We start from the raw sequence: 18,102 nt of genomic DNA, 5'->3' as shown, positions 1-18,102 counted from the left end.
TAATACACATTTCATTTCATTATAAATTGATTTAAAAGAAACGGAAAAATATTAGATTATATCGTGGTATACGTGTCACGGCGTCGGTCGTTGATTGCTCACTACTCTTCTTCTCGCTGACGTTACAGTACTCACTGCTCTTCTTCTTACTGATGCTTCTAACACAAGTACATATGTACTTATATGCATGGTATAAAAATTTTAGTCGAAAACAGACCTCATGCGAGACGTCCATCTACCAATTTACTGACAATAACATTGAAAAAGGTAAAGAAACTGTGAAAAGTTAGTCTCTTATCGACCGACTCAACATAATTTGGTTAATGTTCTGGGTATGACGAGTGGCAATGCTGGATTCGTATCAAAAGACCTGAATCGTTTGCAAAAATGGCGTGGAATAGAGGTCACCATGGAGATGTTTCACAATGTAACTGACCCCACATTTATTAAGCAAATCATTATTGGCGACGAGACATTGGCTTATAAATATGATATCGAAACTGTTCAGCAATCTAACAATCCAAAAATGAACACAAAACGAAAAAATTGAAATTTACTGAAGGTACTAAAGGCCATCTCAGAATTGGAAGCGAAGACAAGTTTGCTCAAAGGAAACTTATTTTGAATGCGATAATTAATATTTGTATGAAAACACGTGAAAGTGAAGTTTTTCTGTAAGTCCTGATCAAAATTTATCAGATGATACATGGGTGCGTGAACTAGTTTTCTATTTCTAGAAATTTAAAAATACAACTTCCTTTAAGTAGCTGCGGCTATATTATTCCTTGGTTAAGACTGAGGGCAGGAAATGACAAACTTCTCGCAAACTTTCACTCAGCTTATACGCCGACATTTTATATGTATATTAATTTCTATAAATCTGATACATACATAAATATATGCATACACATAAATTTTACAAAGCATGAAAATATTTATAAATATGTATGCCAACATGCGTTTAATATGCACCAGAGTATGCGTGTTGCAAGTACAATTATAACGGCGTATACAACGCACACAAATCATCACTTATATACTTACATATGAACACACATAATTATATGTGCAAAGCAAGTTTGCACAAGCATCCACCATAAGCGAACTTGGTGGTGGCGGCTTTGCAAATAAGGCAACGGGAAAAGCGGCAAAAATCCCACTATTCAATTTGTAAACTTTTCATGTAACGGAAAACTTCACAAGTACAAAAGTCGTTGAGAAGCCAACCGAAGCGTACAAACAGACAAACGCACAGCACATTTAAGGAAAATTCAGTCACTTTCGTTTATCAAGATAACAACAAATGAACCAAGTCATAAATGCAATCACATTTATAAAAAGTAATGAGTATATTTGTATTTGTTTGACTAACTTCAACGAGTTGCTTACGAGCATGAGAAGGAGCTTTTGCGGCTATCAACATGTTTATCAACATCAACAATTTGCGCAACAACATTCCCATGTTGATGGCTATGCCGATGTTGATGATGATGATGATGATGTGGTGGTGGATGATAATTACAGCGCTGCTGTTCATAATTTATGCATGACCATTTTCGTGTTCCCCGGTTGTTGGCGTTAGATGACTCGCGCTTTTTGGTCACTGCTGGCCGGTCGCTTTGTCCACTTTGTCCACTTTGTTAGCTTTGCCGCTGCCGTACTGTACATACATATAGACTTATGTTGTTATGTATTGACTTTGTTCATACAGATCGAATGGCATTCCGTTGCGTGCGGTGCTACAGTAGCCACCATCGTGTAGCTGTCAATCGCCAAGCAATCGATAATTTCCAAATGCGTTGCACGAAAGTAACCCTAAACCGTAAAGGACTGCGCATATTATGAGTATACTATACGAACTTCGCTTTTGTTTTTTTACTCGCTTCCAATTTGTGCTACAAATGGTGTCCGTATAATTTTGGTTGGATGACCTCAGTGGGCCATAAATTGTTTCTGTATATAATTGCTGCAGGAGTTAATACTAGCAGTATAAATGTCTAAGCAAGTTGTTTTTAGTGATACTGTTGAAATACTATATATTTACATATCAATATTCTCGTAGATATATGTACATATGTATAATGTTATTATTGTATTTGTCTGCATGTAATTATATGTTATGACTCTGGGAAATGTAGTAACATTTGCTCACCATATAAACAACTAAAGGTACACTAACAAAAAATATTTAAACTTGGATATATGTATCTATATTTAAGTGTGTATCTATGCATATAATATGCAGGGAGTGCCAATTTTAATCTCATTCCGTGCTGACTTAATGAAATCAGTAGCTTTTGTGGGCAACCACATCTTTATGGTCAACATTCATCGGCATCGATTTTCAGCGACATCGATTTCCAAAGACTGTTTCGTTTTGTGTTTTCATTTAATGAAAACAAGAAACTTCGGCTGCACCAAATCCCTAATATACTTCCCAAATACCAAAGATTCCTTACCAGAACTAAATTTTGATGAGTCAGTTTGTATGACAGCTAAACGCTATGGTGATCCGATCTGAATAATTTCTTCGGAGATTGCACTCTTGCCTTAAAAAATTAGTAAAACTGAGTTTCGTAAAGGTATCTTCTCAAATGAAGATGATTTCCGTACAAACACTTGATCTCGATCGTTCAGATCCCGAAATCGGTTATCATTAATGAGCTGTCAATCGAAGTGTCATGAAGCATTGAAATGACCAAACGAAATATTTTCTAAATATTTCTAAATGCTTTTCCATATAATATTGAATCCTCATAACATAGCGGATCAGAATCATAGCATGCTTGGTTAGCAATGAATTGTCCATAAGTTGATGATTTACTGTCGGGTCGATAAGTGACTAACTCTTTTACTAATTGAATAATGATTAGACATTTGGTTTACATAGGCATATGTAGCGTACATACAAGGTCTGTCGCAAAAGAAACAGAACTTTTTAAATATAACTGTTTCTGGTGGCGCCACCTATTGGTGGGTATATGAAATAAAAAGTTTGATCTCTTGTTGATATTGCGTAAAAATTTTAAGACAATTGGATAACTACAATCGATGTTATCGATCAAAAAGTGACAGCAACTTTTGGTCATCGGTCGTAAAATGCATTTTGAACAAAGAGCAAATATTAAATTTTGTTTTAAACTTGGGAAAACGTTTACTGAAACATTTCAAATGATGAAAAAAGTTTATGGTGATTAGTGCCTTTCCCGTAGTAATGTGCATGAGTGGTTTAAGCGATTCCAAGCAGGTTGTGAGGACCTCTGTGACGATCAGACGTTGGGCCGGCCAAAATCAGTGATTAACGAAAACAATATTGAAAAAGTGCAGGAATTTATTAAGAATGAGCCGAAATCTTCTTTGCGTTACATGGAAATGGAGTTAAATATCACCAAAGACTCCATTCATCGCATTTTGATAGATAAAATGGGTCTACGGAAGGTGTGCTCCAACTTTGTTCCGCACAAAATTGACTGAAGAGCAAAAATTGCTACGAATCCAACATTGTAAGGATTTGATTAAGGAGTCGAGAAAGAACATACACTACAAATATTCGATTGTGACTGGTGATGAAAGCCTGAGCTGGCGCCCTGTGATTTTTACCTATTTGGAAAACTTCATTTACCCATGAAAGGACACTGGTTTCAGGACATTTCAGCTATCCAAAAGGCGACGACCGATATTCTCAAGAGCATTCCGAAAAATGACCTTAAACACTCATTTGAAATGCTAATTGACCGGGCTAAACGCTGTATCGAAGCACAAGGAAACTACTTTGAATAAAAAATATAACTTTTGAAAAATATTAATTTTTTGTTGTTTTTTTAACAGTCCTTTTTCTTTTGCGACAGACCTTGAATGTATACATATGTTTTAGCATTTAGATGTTAGTAAATAGATGTATATGATTAAAAATTAATACCCTAAACTTCAATCTATTTTGCAGCAGTCGTAAATATGTATTCAAATAACTTCATATTGATTATACCGAATACATTTAAATGTTTTAAATTGTTGAAATGCTTAGATCATAATCTGAAATTACTAAAAATATAAACTATTAATATATAAATATATATGTATTTTTGTTCACAACTTCTAAGCGCTATTTATTTCGAGCTGTTGTATATTGCATTGTATTTAACATAGATTTTAAAATATGCTAATATGTATTTTCAATAGAGCTGACTCATACTCAAACTTACATGTGTCTGTACATATTTACTTGATTACGCGCATACTGTAGTGGATTTCTGAATGAAATCACATTTTGTTAAAGCGACAATTAATCAAAAATGATAAATTACAAAACTAAATTGACTTAATAAATATTCTCGTATTTGTCATTTTTTAACGAGCTGACCGACGTGGCTAATAACAATAGAGGCATGTACTACTATGAGCAAAAAATAGTAAGACTTTGTTCATAATTTTAAAATTCTTAATTTATTCTTCAAAATCTATGTCGTCCCCTCACAGTAATCCGCCTTGGCCTAAATACACATGTAACAATGTTTTGAAATATTCTTGAATAATATCACTTATCGTAAAAATCGCCGAATAAACTTTATGTACTTCAGAAAGACAATCATATACTGAACACTAATGATTATTTTGATGTGAAATTTGGCAAAGATGTCACTGGCAGTCATACCCACCTATAAAAAAAAATTTCAACGAATGGGGTTTTCGCGCGAAAAGTCTTACTATTATTTGCCCACAGTAGTATTTATGTTAAGACATAAATTAAATATATGAATAAAGAAAATTTTAGAAATGAAAAAGTTAAGACGAATGCCACATTTGAAATAATTAAAAAAATATTGTTGGTATATTATTATCTAAAATTATAAAAAAGAATCATAAATCATCAAGTCTTCCACCAAAATTATATAAATGTAGGTTGGACTTATTATCCTTGTTAAAGTTTCTTACAAGCAAATTAATATACCAGTTTCAGGGATATCACACTGAAACACAAAGTATTTTTTGAAATGTCAAAAAAAGTTAAAATAACACTAAAATGAGTTCCTCTTGGAAGTGTTGTTTCAGACACCACTGTGCCACACTCGAGTATTGGACCAAACCTAAGTAAAAAGTAATTTCTTCACGTTTTCCTTGAAACCTTAAACAATAGTAAGCTCGACCAAAAAAATTTATGAACTTTTAAATGGAGCCCACATTTTTCATTTTTAGGAAGACAATTGAACAAACATTTTTTTTTCAAAAAATAAAAATTCCCTTAATTTTTAACACATCTCCAGAAAAACATTTTTCCGTTTTACGAGATTAGCCTTGAGAATCGAAATAAAACGTATAAATTGATTTTTTCTTTAGGAGAAGTGTTCAAAAATAACAGGAATTTTCATTTTTTGAAAAAGAACGTTTATTTATTTGTCTGTTGTCGCCTACAAAATATTCCTCCTTTGATATTATATAGTACTTTCATGCCAGCGCTTCTTTCAATCGTCGAAACACTCCTCAAACTCGATTTGTGGGATAGCCTATAGCTCTTTCGGCCTTGCCATGTTGAATATGAAGGCTGTGCTATCGTTGCAGTATTGTTTTTGTCCAGGAGTTCTCGAAAAAATTCTTTGAATCATTTGTTTTAACAAACGAAAATCGTCAATGTATAAAAACACATCTAACTTTAGTGACTTCAACAGTCAAAGTAAGCAACTTATACAACTGAAAATTTTGTCGTACTTTAAGGGCTGACATACATACATGTCATACATAATGAAAATAAATTTGTTAATTGGATTCTCCATCCCCCAGGCCCCCAAATCCTTTTAGCTGGAATGAGAAAACGCAAGTTAGAAAGATTTTTTTTTTTTTGGTGATAACTATTCACCAGTTCAACCTATATCGGTGGATGCTTCTAACTAACGTGCTCATGTGCGGCCACCTGATTTATATAGTTTCCGTCATCCGGTGTACCCTGTTTAGGCGCTAATGGCCGCCAAATGGTGACACGAAAAAAGGCAAAATGCTTTTTATGCGGTTGCCATGCCCCCAGTAGTGCTAGGCAGATGGTTGATAATGCCAATAAAAGCCCTGATCCTCTAGGCTGTGCAAATTGTTTTTACATAGCTCATATACTCTGGCCGCTAGATGTCGCAGAAGGGTGCAAGAATACCTGTTTTTATGGCAGAACGGTCATTTTATATTCTATACGATTGCCACGCTCCTGGTGGAAGTAAGAGGGAGGTTGATGGTGATAATGGGAGCTCTGAGTGCCCTCCAGAGAATCCACTTGGAAAATTGTAATTACAAAATTCCCGTTATTTTTGAACACACCTCGTGAAAATACCCAGGAAAACGTTGATTTTAACGTATTACAAAAAAAAAAAAAAATACATACAGACTCTTGTAGGTTAATGCACCAATAAGACTGACCAGCTTTTGTTTCATTGAGGTAGGTCCAAGTATGGCGCTGGCTTCAATTTATCGTGAGAAGCATCTGTCTGCAGTCTACTCACATGTTAACTTTTTACACTTTATTTAATTATACATATATGTATGTACATACATACATATATCGCTATATATAAGCCCTGCAGTAAAAGTTTTTTGATGTGCAAAAAACAGCGGGTGAGCGCTGCAAAGTGTTCAGCGGGCATTTGAAAGGTGCAAATTGAACGTCTCAATTACCGGCTAATTAAAAGTTCGATGAATTTAGCATGCGTTTTTGCACAGTTAGCACTTGCAGTCATATGGTGACGGTATACCGTACATACATACAAATACACAACACTATGGTAAAAACTAAAAACACAAACACTCATGACTTTAGCGAGTTGTTTTTCCTTTCTTTTTTCAATATTGCACTGTTATACTAAATTCTATATGCATGCATCTGTAAGTGAGAGTGCTAAGTGTATTTTTTTATAGTTTTTGTATGCATATGTGTACATATTTACTGTTAGTTAAAGTACCTATAATATACGAGCCACAGCTATGGCATTATGAGCTTATAAGCTTAATTGCGCACTGCGCCAGCGCATTCAGCCGTCAAACAAGGTGGCAGTGATGACATCGCAGTGCATACAGTTTATAGTGTCTGCTAAAACAAACATACATACATACATACCATATCCCTGCATACTTTTACATATGTAATCAATGGCTTTAGTCTCTTAAGACCATCGTATACGCTGGGTCCACCCCGTTTAGACAACACCCTTAACTACATTGCATTTCTCAATAGTTGTTGGTGTTGTCGTTGTACTATATATGTACTTGTGTACATGTAAGTATATACAAATATAAGTATAAGCCTACTGGCACACCCCGCACACGCTGCGCGCCGTTTGAGCGATTAGTCATGTAAATGGGGCAAGGAGTGCTTTGGGGAAGACTTCAAGCAACCAAACAGAATAAGGGAGAACTTGAATAAAAAAAACGGAAGAGAGTAAAAATATTGACATTAATTTAAACTAAAATTTGTAGTATAACAGTACTTTGCTTTCAAAACGTAGTGGTATACCTGCAGCATAATTATAGTGTTTAGAAAGAAACCACAACAACAAACGGGCTGCTGATGACATATAAAAGTTGGGAAAAGAAGAAAAAATAAAAACAAAACCAACACAAAGCCATATGCCTGCTGCGGGTCTGAGGGTGACCACTGGCCACTCATTGTTGACATTTTCTAATACTCGCATGTTCGGCTTTTTCAATGGGGCTCGTGCTGGCTTGCGCGTGTATGTGTGTGCGGTTAGTTGAGAAGAGTCAATTTGCTGAGAGATATCAAAAAGACAACTAATTAACAGCGCAACTGTAATATTGAGCTTTCGCTTTTTGCTGACAGCTTTTTTAGTACTTTCTTACAAAGCTTTGCTGCGGCGGTACTCTAGCGGTAAATGCGCATACGTGTGTGAAAAGTTTAATAGGAATATTAAAGCGCTTCCGGTTTGCAGTACCGTTAGTTTTAAATTAGTTTGATCTTGATATATGTATTATACTGAAATTTTGAATTTCCAGCATTTTATTAATTTCTTTTTTTTTTAATTTCAGGTAAGCCATGTGATCTTCCAAAAGTGACTCCAATACTTGCACGACAATTATTTTGAGGTAAAAAGAGCTTCATTGTCATATTAATTACTAAAAAAACACATATGTATATTATAATTGAAGTTGTTATCAATAATTAAGTTTTTTTATTAGCAATGAAAGTGAATAACTTTTATAATAACATTATTAAAAGTTTATTATAAGACTGGTACTTAGGTCGCGAATTATGGTCGAATCGAATGAAAACTGAAAAGCTGATGAGCTTGCAAAGAAAAATACCAGAATAGCAGCAGGTGAGCATGCTACCTTCTCTTGTTATTCTTTGCCCAGTCTTGGAATAACAGCTAGACCTTACGTAAGCTCAACGAACGATGTGTAAAACCCTACAGGCTTTAGCTGAAATATTGGAGTGCCAGATGAAGTTTTGCGTTCAGACATAGACTCAGACACATCTTTTTTTGTAAAAGAAATAAGAAATAAATGCCTATCTACGGACTAAGGTTAACAAATTTTGACTGACCTCTACTGTCTACCTCTTCATTGTTCACATTATGTACAATGTCAGTTTGAAATTTATCTTAAATCTTTAAACTATTTATCTCACAAACCATTTAAGCTTAATCAGCTAAACTTGATAAGAACAAGTCTTTCAAGTTCCTTTTGATACACTGTGAAAATGGAAAGGAAAACAGCTGTTAAACACGCAACCCTATATAATGGTTATGTTGTAAACTGCTAATGTGAGATAACCCAATAAATAAAGGAATTAGGAGAGAAAATTCTCATGACAATAATGTCTTGTGTCGAAAATAGGTAAAACCTGGTCGAATTTCGAAGTTCGTCTGCCCTTTTACCGCAAGTATTGTACAAAATGTGAGTCTTCTTAATGAAATCCAGCAAATGTCCCTCTGTGATAATTGTCTGTCCTTGTGCCGACAATGGTTATAATCGGTTTAGCAGATCTCCTAGCTGCCACATACCTAATATAGTGAGTCCCAACCACTTAATTAACTGTTTTCTTAACCACTTGTGGATATGCAGGAAATCAGTCTAAGTTTCAACGTTATTCTCACCTCCCGTTACCTTATATCTCATGTATCTCCATAGAAGATATCTCAACAAAATTAAGCAATAATATATTAATTAGTCGTTCGGTAACAAAAATTATGAATATCGATACACGAATAGCAATTACCCGTCTGAAGAACAATAATGCGACGGGGCCGATGGATTGCCGGGCGAGCTATTCAAATACGGCGGCAAAGAACTGAGAGGGAGAATGTATCACCTTCTTTGTAGAATACGGTTGGATGATCAGTGAGTCTTTAAGGCTGGAAAACCAACAACTGACCAGATATTAAGTTTTATGACCAGATATTATTGAAGAAAGGATCGACACATACCACCTCTTCGTTGATTTCAAAGCTGCTTTTGACAGCACGAAAAGAGCTGCCTTTATGTCGCTACGTCTGAATTCGGTATCCACAAAAAGCTAATATGAATGTGTAAACTGACGTGGAGCAATACCAAAAGCTTCATCACGATCGGGAAGAGCCTCTCCGACTCGTTCGATACCAAACGAGGTTTCAGACAAGGCAACTTCCTAGCGGCTACGATGCCTAGGTCATGTCGTCCGAATGGATGAAAACTCTACAGCTCTGAAAGTATTCGAAAGAGAAAGACCTCCACTCCGTTGGAAAGACCAACTGGCGCAAACAGCGAAAAGGAAGAACGCGCTGTTGTAAACTCCACTATAACCGCATAAGCGGTGTCTAGGCCAATAAAAAAGAAGAGGAAGATATCACTTCCAACACTACTAATATGAAGAATGCATAGAAGAATAAGATATTTGTATTGATTTTGATATAAATATATCGGACTAACTGATTACATGACATATGGATTAAGATAGATACCAAATATGTTCATGATTCATTCATAGTTTTAAAATTTGTTTTAATAAAATTTTTTTGCTAATTTCTAAAAATATACTCCGACTTAGAGCTTTGAAAATTGTATGATATTAAAATATTTCGTTACAGCCGAATTTAGTTTTTCTTTCTTGTTGTTACTAGATTACAGTACACTCGGAAATTTTAGACTCTTAGAAAAAATATCGCTCTACAGTGAAGCTTGGATAAGAATAGCAAAATTTGTTCATTAATTTGCCAGGAAATGACAATACAGGTTTTTTCTTTAATTTAGTGTTTTTAAAGACTTTCATACATACCATAATAACATGTTTTATATATTTTTAATAGCGGGAGAAAATGTATAAAATAATGCCTATGATATGCTTAACCTGTTTAATCAAACGACTTCCCCAAACAGACTCATTTTCATATTTAAACTTTGCTTTCTTTAGAGCTGAAGCAAAGGAAATTTTTCAGGGGAATTCAATTAAAATAATAAATAAATTTTAATCTCTCTATCTCCAATATTATTTCTTCCTACTTCACTACACACAAATTACGACTCTTCTACCCAGACGTCCGCACAATAATCCCACACTTTACTGTGAAAACTTTGCCGACTCGATTTAATGACTTCACCAACAAAAAGTCAACCCAATGACGCCTCACCGCCAGTACGACTAAACTCTTATATGTATACACAGCAATAAAATACACCGGTACCACCTGCCGCCATCTCTTCACAACTATTTCTCTATGAGAGCTACGCCTGTTCACCTTTCAGCTTTCCTCAAAGCGGCCCGATGCACAAGTGTTCGTTTTGCTATGATTTAGTCACCTAGTCTACCTCCAACTACTATGATTTATCGTTGTGGGGGCGTTTAAGGATGCATGTGCACGCATTGAAACTAATGCGGTACTTTTGTATATCAATAGATATCCTCAACTATTCGTGGATATGCCATACAATTGTACAATGGCAATGCGGTGGGTTGGTCGGGTGTGTGTTCGATTGCTTGAATTCGCCACTAATAACCAACAAACTGCGCAAGGACATTTTTACTTTACGAGCGCAGTCACTACTATGCCACTACGGCGTGCCTTTATAACGGTATGCGATGCGACCTATTTTGTTTAGGGTGGAGTGAGGTGTCTTTAGTCGTTTATGTTTGCCTATTTCTTTTTCCAACAGACTGCGAGTGGCGAAGAACCGCAAACGAAAAAATCAAAACAAATTTCTAAGAAATTCCATTCCTTTGGCAAATCGAACGAATAGTCGTGTCTGAGCGTTCGCGTTTAACGGTTGATTGTTTGTCTGCCAAAATTATTAAGCTTCTAGAAGTGAAGGCAACTATTTGCAAGCCTCTGTTTTTGGTAAAATTTCGTGTGTTTTGCGTAGCTTTTGGTGAAAAGTGAATACAAATTAAAAAAATATTTCGCGATATTCTAAAATTGAACGAAAGGACCCTCTAATATACAAGTGTAGCAGATGCAGCTGTAATAAGAAATATACAAATAAATAAAAAAAAAATTTGGATAAATCGCGTGCTGCTAAAAATAGGTCTGTTGTAGAAAATAGTTCGTTGCAAGCGCAAACTGACCCTTCAGTGGGTTAAAGTGCATTATCCTGACTGGCGTCGTGTGTTATTGCCCTGCCGTGGACGCATGAAAAATCGATAAATTGCATTTTAAGTTATTCATTGCTAATATTTTACACCTGCCGGCCATAAATATAGCGTTGGCTTCACTGATTATTGTTTAAACTATTATTTATTATGACTCAGTGTTTGCTGCAGATATTTTAAGGATTGTGGAAGGCGAAATATTAATAGCTCTTCTAATTGCCATTAACAATTACAGTAAAGTTCGAAGTTTGTTTTTTCAATAATATTTTATTTCGCCAATATTATGCATTGGCGCGCATTGCCACCGAATACCGCAGCATTGGAAATCCCAAAGTAGACACAGTGTTTATAATTGCGATTTTCACAAGCATTTTGATTTTTTTTTTATTAATTTGAGTACGTGAGTATATTTTGTAAGCGAGTGAGAAAAAAATATTTGCTTCATATACTATTTGTTTTTTGTTGATATCTAAGGGGTTACATGGGTTTTCTCGGGCCCTTTTTCAACAATTTTTTCTAATATAAAAAATGAAATATTTACGTAGAATTTTTCTGTTACAAACATACACCATTAACAAAGAAGTTCTGAAACTTTTGAAAAAAAAATATTTTACAGTCGGCCATTTGCAACGGCATTTCCGATGACTCGTCGGCAAAAATATGCGACCGCGTTTGCAGAATAACTCCTTACAAGATCATCTAAAGTGAAAAATACGTGTTTTAGGTACCACCTTAACTTAGAACTTAGACGAAGAAAAAAAACTGAAAATTGGATTTTTGGTAGACAGTTAAAAAAATGAACATTTTGCGACTTTTTTTTTCAAATAGTTGTAATCGAAGTCCTCCGTCCAAGTCTTTAAGAATTGTATCTCAAAGACCTGTGTAAAATTTCATGAAGATCGGTTGAATAGTTCTCGAGAAATCTTGGCAACCGACTTCAAAAACTCAGTTTCGAGAAAAACGCGCTTACAGACCGCGCACTTAGCCCAGCTAACCTCGAGCGCCCTAGTTCTCAAGACTGTTTCTCCAAAACTATTGCCCGGATTAACTTGAAAATTTAGGACAATATTCTAGAGGTGTTGTAGAATTTAATAGGGTAATAAAAAAATAGAGTTTTTGAAACCCGAAAACCTCATTTCAAATCGCTTATTAGTTTATTAATCTGAATCGTATTTGATTCGCCAAATTCCTATTGACAAATTTTGATTACTAATTTTTAGTAAAAAATAAAATTATGTTTGAAAATAAATAAAATAGTATGCGATTATGCCAATTTAGTATACAAATTATACATGCTGTTGTTCGAAAGAGCCCTGGCTGAACTAGAAAATTGTCTTGTATAAGCAAATCCTCTTTAGCCACTCGCTTACAAGAGGACGCAGGTGTTATACTAAGACTATTTAAAGTTATAAGTTCGACGGAAAAATAAATATTTTTTAGATTTGTTGTTGTTGTTGTAGAGGCTAACTAGTATCCCTAGGGTGACAGGGCTCAGTTAAATTCTCATCGGGATCATCCAACGGTAGGCCCAGACGTGCTGTTCCGTCGGACCATAGAAAGAGGGGTGTCAGATGTGCAGGGTTAGCTGGGCATGCAAAGAGTTGGTTAAAGTCATTCGAAGACTCGTTGATTGCTGGACATATAAGTAAGAATTTAACCTGCTAGAGTATCCAGAACAAAGTATACTTTGGATACCGTCTCCATATTGGTTTTTTTCAAAAGTTTTTTAAACTAAACAAATAGAATACTTCCTTATTACAATAGACAGATCTTAAACTGAGTAGATCTAGATAAAGTTTTACTAATCTACATACTAACAAGTAAATTTTATTATCGACTCTAATAAAAGAGTGGAAGCATACTTTTTAGTCTACGTTCTTTGTTTTCCGACAACCAGAAATTTCTACAAGTTGTATCTTCTTGCCACAGGGATGAAGGACTTAAAAAAGGTTTTAGCTGTCGAAGGTGCCAAAGGTTTTAAGCTCTCTACGTAGGGAAAAGGACTTAAAAACGCAGGTCGGAGATGCCGTAATGTGTTGGCCATCGCTTGCAGAGAAATAAAAACATGTTGATCGAAAACTTCAGGCGTAGAGAGCTTCTTAAACTCACAACCATCGATTATGTGCTTTCTCAAAATCTCAAACATTTTCTTAGAGTTCAAGTTCCTTGTTTTTGAAATAGTTCCGAAAAATAATTGTTGGTGCAATAAGTGTTTTTTTTTAATATTATTTCAAAACTTAATTATTGTGGAGCACAGCTGGTTCAAAGCTTAAGACCTTGAGAGTAGTGGAAGCCTAAGTCCATTGTTTAAATAAAACTTCTATCTATAACCTTTAATATTTTTTCTATTCTCCGGAATGGAGACGAAATTTTTTGATGCAGTTGGATATTTTGAAAGTGAAGTAAAAAATATTCAGAAAAGTTTTTTCCATATTATGTCAGAACTTAATTATTAAATTTTTGAGAATTTAAGAAATCTACTGTATAAATTCTATTTTTTTCAATTTTTAGAGTATTTATAAATATTTGAAAAATAAGCTAAAAGTCTTCCAATCCTGGAATTATTACGTTATTCTCCGAACGCTCTACTAGAAGATTATAACCATACAATAACCTACCGTCGCGACCGTTCCTTAAAAAGTAAAAGATTCAAAATTTAAAAAATAACGCTACTCAAAAAGAGTAAATTTTATCCAAAATTTTTATGGTTTGTGACCAGCTACAACTCTTTTTTGAACTAAGGGGCCATTGTATGGAAAACAATATATCGAACATGCAGAGCATTTGAAAATGATCGGATAATTTGTCTCCTAGTAATCACTCAAGTAAATTTGAGAAATGAAGATTTGTGAAAAACGTGTTTAAAGATAAACTGTTTGAGCAGATTGAACTGAGTGGCTCCCCCTTAGTAGGCTGTAACCAAGAAACTATTTCAGATATCAATCTAAAGTTACAGAAAGTCTAAGAATGCGATTTTTTTCTGAATTACATACGAGGCGTGCGTATTTCATTAGTTTTTATTCCCATATTCACCTACACAATGCCACTGTGCGACAGCAGCGCTGCACCGCGCTGCCGATAACAATCAAAAGTCGATTGCCGCAACAATGGCGTCGAAAACTTTACCGCAAACTGAAATTATTCGTGCAATTCGTACCCGTCAGCCATTTGCGGTTGTAGTATTAGATATCCCTATAAAAGCACGTACACACACACACAATCATATAAATATGTTTACAAATAGAAGCCTTTTAGTTGTTCATAAATATGTATGTATGTATGTCTCGTGTGTGTGTGTGTGTGTGTGTGTGTGTGTGGTATTGAAAGGGTATTTATGGCGCGCGTCTAACTCAGCTTTAGCCACGAATCATTCGGCTGTGAATGCGCATTCTTGTTCAATCGCCTCAAATAGAAAATCGCATGCAAATTAGCAATAGCAAAGTTTTTTCAAGTTTCAATAGCTCCAACTTTCAACTTTATTGTCAACATGAAATGCAGCCAAGCTACTCGTAACCCGCAACTTGCTCTCTTACTGCTGAACATCCAGCCACATGTGTGGGTCGTAAAAGTCATAAAAAAGGAAATGTTTTGCATACAAGTTTGTAGGTCAAAAGGCAAATGGCAAAACAATGCAGAAAGTGTTATCCAATGCATTAGAATATGCTAAGTAGCGAATGGCTTGACAGCGCGCCTGCTCAATGAGCATTAATGGTCAGTAATGATGGCAGCGCTTCGTTGATGTGTAATTGATATTAGTGGGCTCTTAAGTCATGCGTGTATTTAGCGCAAGGGTAGAGAAGCGATGTGAATCTATAAATACAATGAGGGTTTCATATGCTTATTCTTCATAATGCCTAACTTGTTAGAGTGTTGAAGTTTTAGAGTGCTTTAGAGAAGCGGAAGTGAAATCATTTCATTGACTGACTTGGTTTCAATTATAAACATTAACTTTTAAAGCAAAACAATGGTAATAATAGAGCAGAGATATTTTTTAATTTTTAAATTTCTTATTACAAAATTTGATAAATCGATTTGGGTACAAAAATATCTCTAATTCAGTTCAGGGTTATATACAGAGATCGCTATCTTTTATGTCCGTACAATACATATATATTCTTTTTTAATAAATAATTATATAGTAATTCGAAAACTTACGCAGCATTAACAAATAATTTTGAACAGTGATTAAAAAGATAAAAAGTGAAAAAGTAAATTGTGAATTTCAAAACTAATTACAATTTAAAAAAATACATATAAATTAAATATAAGACAAAACTCTAATTCATTTGAATTCTAACAATAATGGGGGACGCGGAGGCGGTAAGTTGTGAAATATTATTTATTTTACTCAATAATACTTACGGGAACATATCCATGTACATACATATGTGTATTTAACCAAGGACATGCTAGATTTTCAAAATTTTCATTGAAAATATGGTAAAAAATCTTATGGTGCACACAAGTAATAAGTGAATTTGCTTGATATTATTTTATATAATATTAACAATATTTTATACCATATTTTTACTCATATCCATACTTTGACGCGGTCTGTCAAAAAAACAACATTTTGTGATATGTAAATTCAAATCTTTATTAAGAGCTTCAAAATAGGTTCATGCAACTTCTTAATCCAATATTCCATATGCATTTTATACTAGTAAGACCCGACAAAAATGGACTTCAGTGCCTTAGGCAAATGACTTTGGTTCTCCAGATTTTCCAGTTTTGAAAAATAGAAATATGTAAGTCACAGAGATCCAAATCTTGTGTAAAGGGTGGCTGAGCAATAACTTTCCTTTGGCATTTGGTTGAGTCATTCCATTAATTTGATAACCACAAATCCTGTAATTTTCGACGAATCGCTTCACGTAGACGCCTCAAAAAGACCAAGTTGTATTCTTTATTGAGCACTTAACCCTGTGAAACTATTTCATCTTGACCCAAACCCCCATAATCAAAGAACACCATGAGAATCTCCTTAATTTTTGACCGAACTTGACTTTTTTTGTTTACCTTGATATCAGAGATATTACCAACATGAGGATTTTCAAGCACTGTTTTTGTTTTTGGTTTTAATCGTAATTAACTGAAGTGGATGGCTCTACATTTATATATAAAAAAAACTAGTAAGGAAGGGCTAAGTTCGGGTTCAACCCAGCATTTTATATTCTCATAACTTGGAGGAATGCCAAGAAAATGCCCTAAGGCTAAAACGTGAAACCGACGATCGGAATCCAAGCATAAATATATATATACCCTATACAACTCATACTTTGACCGACATATTCTGCATAAGATTTGTTCGGAAAACGAAAATTATTATAAATAGTATATGGGAGTTGGGGTAGCTTATACCCTATTTTATTTATTAACTATTATCATGCCACTATGTCAAGCTTTTGACCAATTTTATCTATTGTGAGCTCAAATATACTCTGTTATCAGTAAAATATGTCATTGAGAAAACTCACATGATGGCCGACATGTGCGGAATAAAGTCAACTGAAAATTGAAAATCGTTCTATTCCGTATAAGCTAAGGGAAGTATTGACACGATTTAACCAATTTGAGTCATACAGACATACAATTATCAGAAAAGGTTTCTCTCTGCATTTAAATTATATATCTCACACACTGACCGATATTTGTGGTAAAAAAATAACTATAGGTACAGGGGTTTAAATATTCGGCACCTAGGGGCTTGAACAAGTACTGTTGGATTTGTACAATTTATGGTTATAAGATGGCATATGCTGAAGGCATTATTCGTGCAAAGTTTTATCTCGTTATATCAATTTATTCTTAACTTTGTACACTGGTAAGGAAAGAGTCAGATGGAATTTAAAATTTGTTATAAGGGAAGGGGGAGTGGTTGTAGTCCAATTTTGCCTATTTTCGCACTGTGATATAAAAATGCGAAAGGAATGTCACTTTCCGAATTAGGTTGAAATCGGTCAAGCAGATTCTGAGATATTTGATTTTACCTAAAAGTATAAAGCCCTCTCATATCATTTCGGGCGTAAAATTTAATATCTCATGCGTATTTAGTGCTTGATTTATCAGGCTTTCTAACATATCTTGCTTAGTTTTAGGTGATACATACAACCGTTAGATGAACAAAGCTATTATACTCTGTAACAACATGTTATAAGAGTATTAAAATTTCTGCAATAAGAGCTGAATTAAAATATATTTTTTTCTGCTTAAGATAGACCCCAACTGATAAAGTAATGCAAAGCTCGATTTTGAGAAAGTTTAGTTTCACGATAGGAACACTCACACATAGCTATGTTCAACTCGTTCCTCTAAAATTTTAAGAGAATCCCGGTGTTTTACAGTCATGAGAAATCATGTTCTGATTTTTTTTAATTTTTGATGTTTTCGTTCTTTATACAAGTAGTTTCATGTGGAAAATTAAAATAACATAAGGACGAAGACCTAAGTAGCTACATCCCTTAGTTTCTGTCTGTAAATTTATTTACAGGTCATACTTAAATAAAATAACAAAACTTGCCTCACCGAAATTTCTGTACTCATATCGCCCC

General features: G+C 34.6%; 1 protein-coding gene across 16 annotated transcripts in view; it reads left to right on the top strand.

Annotated features, from left to right (window-relative positions):
• The window catches only part of LOC120766948 (microtubule-associated protein tau), a 66,940-nt gene that overhangs the window by 19,057 nt on the left and 29,781 nt on the right, over window positions 1-18,102 (top strand). For 4 of the 16 annotated variants that reach the window (XM_040092723.1, XM_040092719.1, XM_040092718.1 and 1 more), the window contains exons 1-2: window positions 11,223-11,487; window positions 15,691-15,871. The exons of 3 other annotated variants lie outside the window; for them this stretch is intronic. In XM_040092723.1, coding sequence (XP_039948657.1) covers window positions 15,854-15,871 — 18 coding nt within the window. In that variant the 5' untranslated portion in view covers window positions 11,223-11,487; window positions 15,691-15,853. Of the gene's footprint in view, window positions 1-11,220; window positions 11,488-15,690; window positions 15,872-18,102 lie in introns of those variants that run through there. 9 more of the 16 variants (XM_040092717.1, XM_040092715.1, XM_040092714.1 and 6 more) reach the window with 6 other exon arrangements.

This window comes from Bactrocera tryoni, chromosome 1 (genome assembly GCF_016617805.1).
Source record: "Bactrocera tryoni isolate S06 chromosome 1, CSIRO_BtryS06_freeze2, whole genome shotgun sequence".
Taxonomy (NCBI): domain Eukaryota; kingdom Metazoa; phylum Arthropoda; class Insecta; order Diptera; family Tephritidae; genus Bactrocera; species Bactrocera tryoni.
The sequence above is the reverse complement of the archived record's forward strand: the minus strand, read 5'-3'. Positions and strand labels throughout refer to the sequence as shown.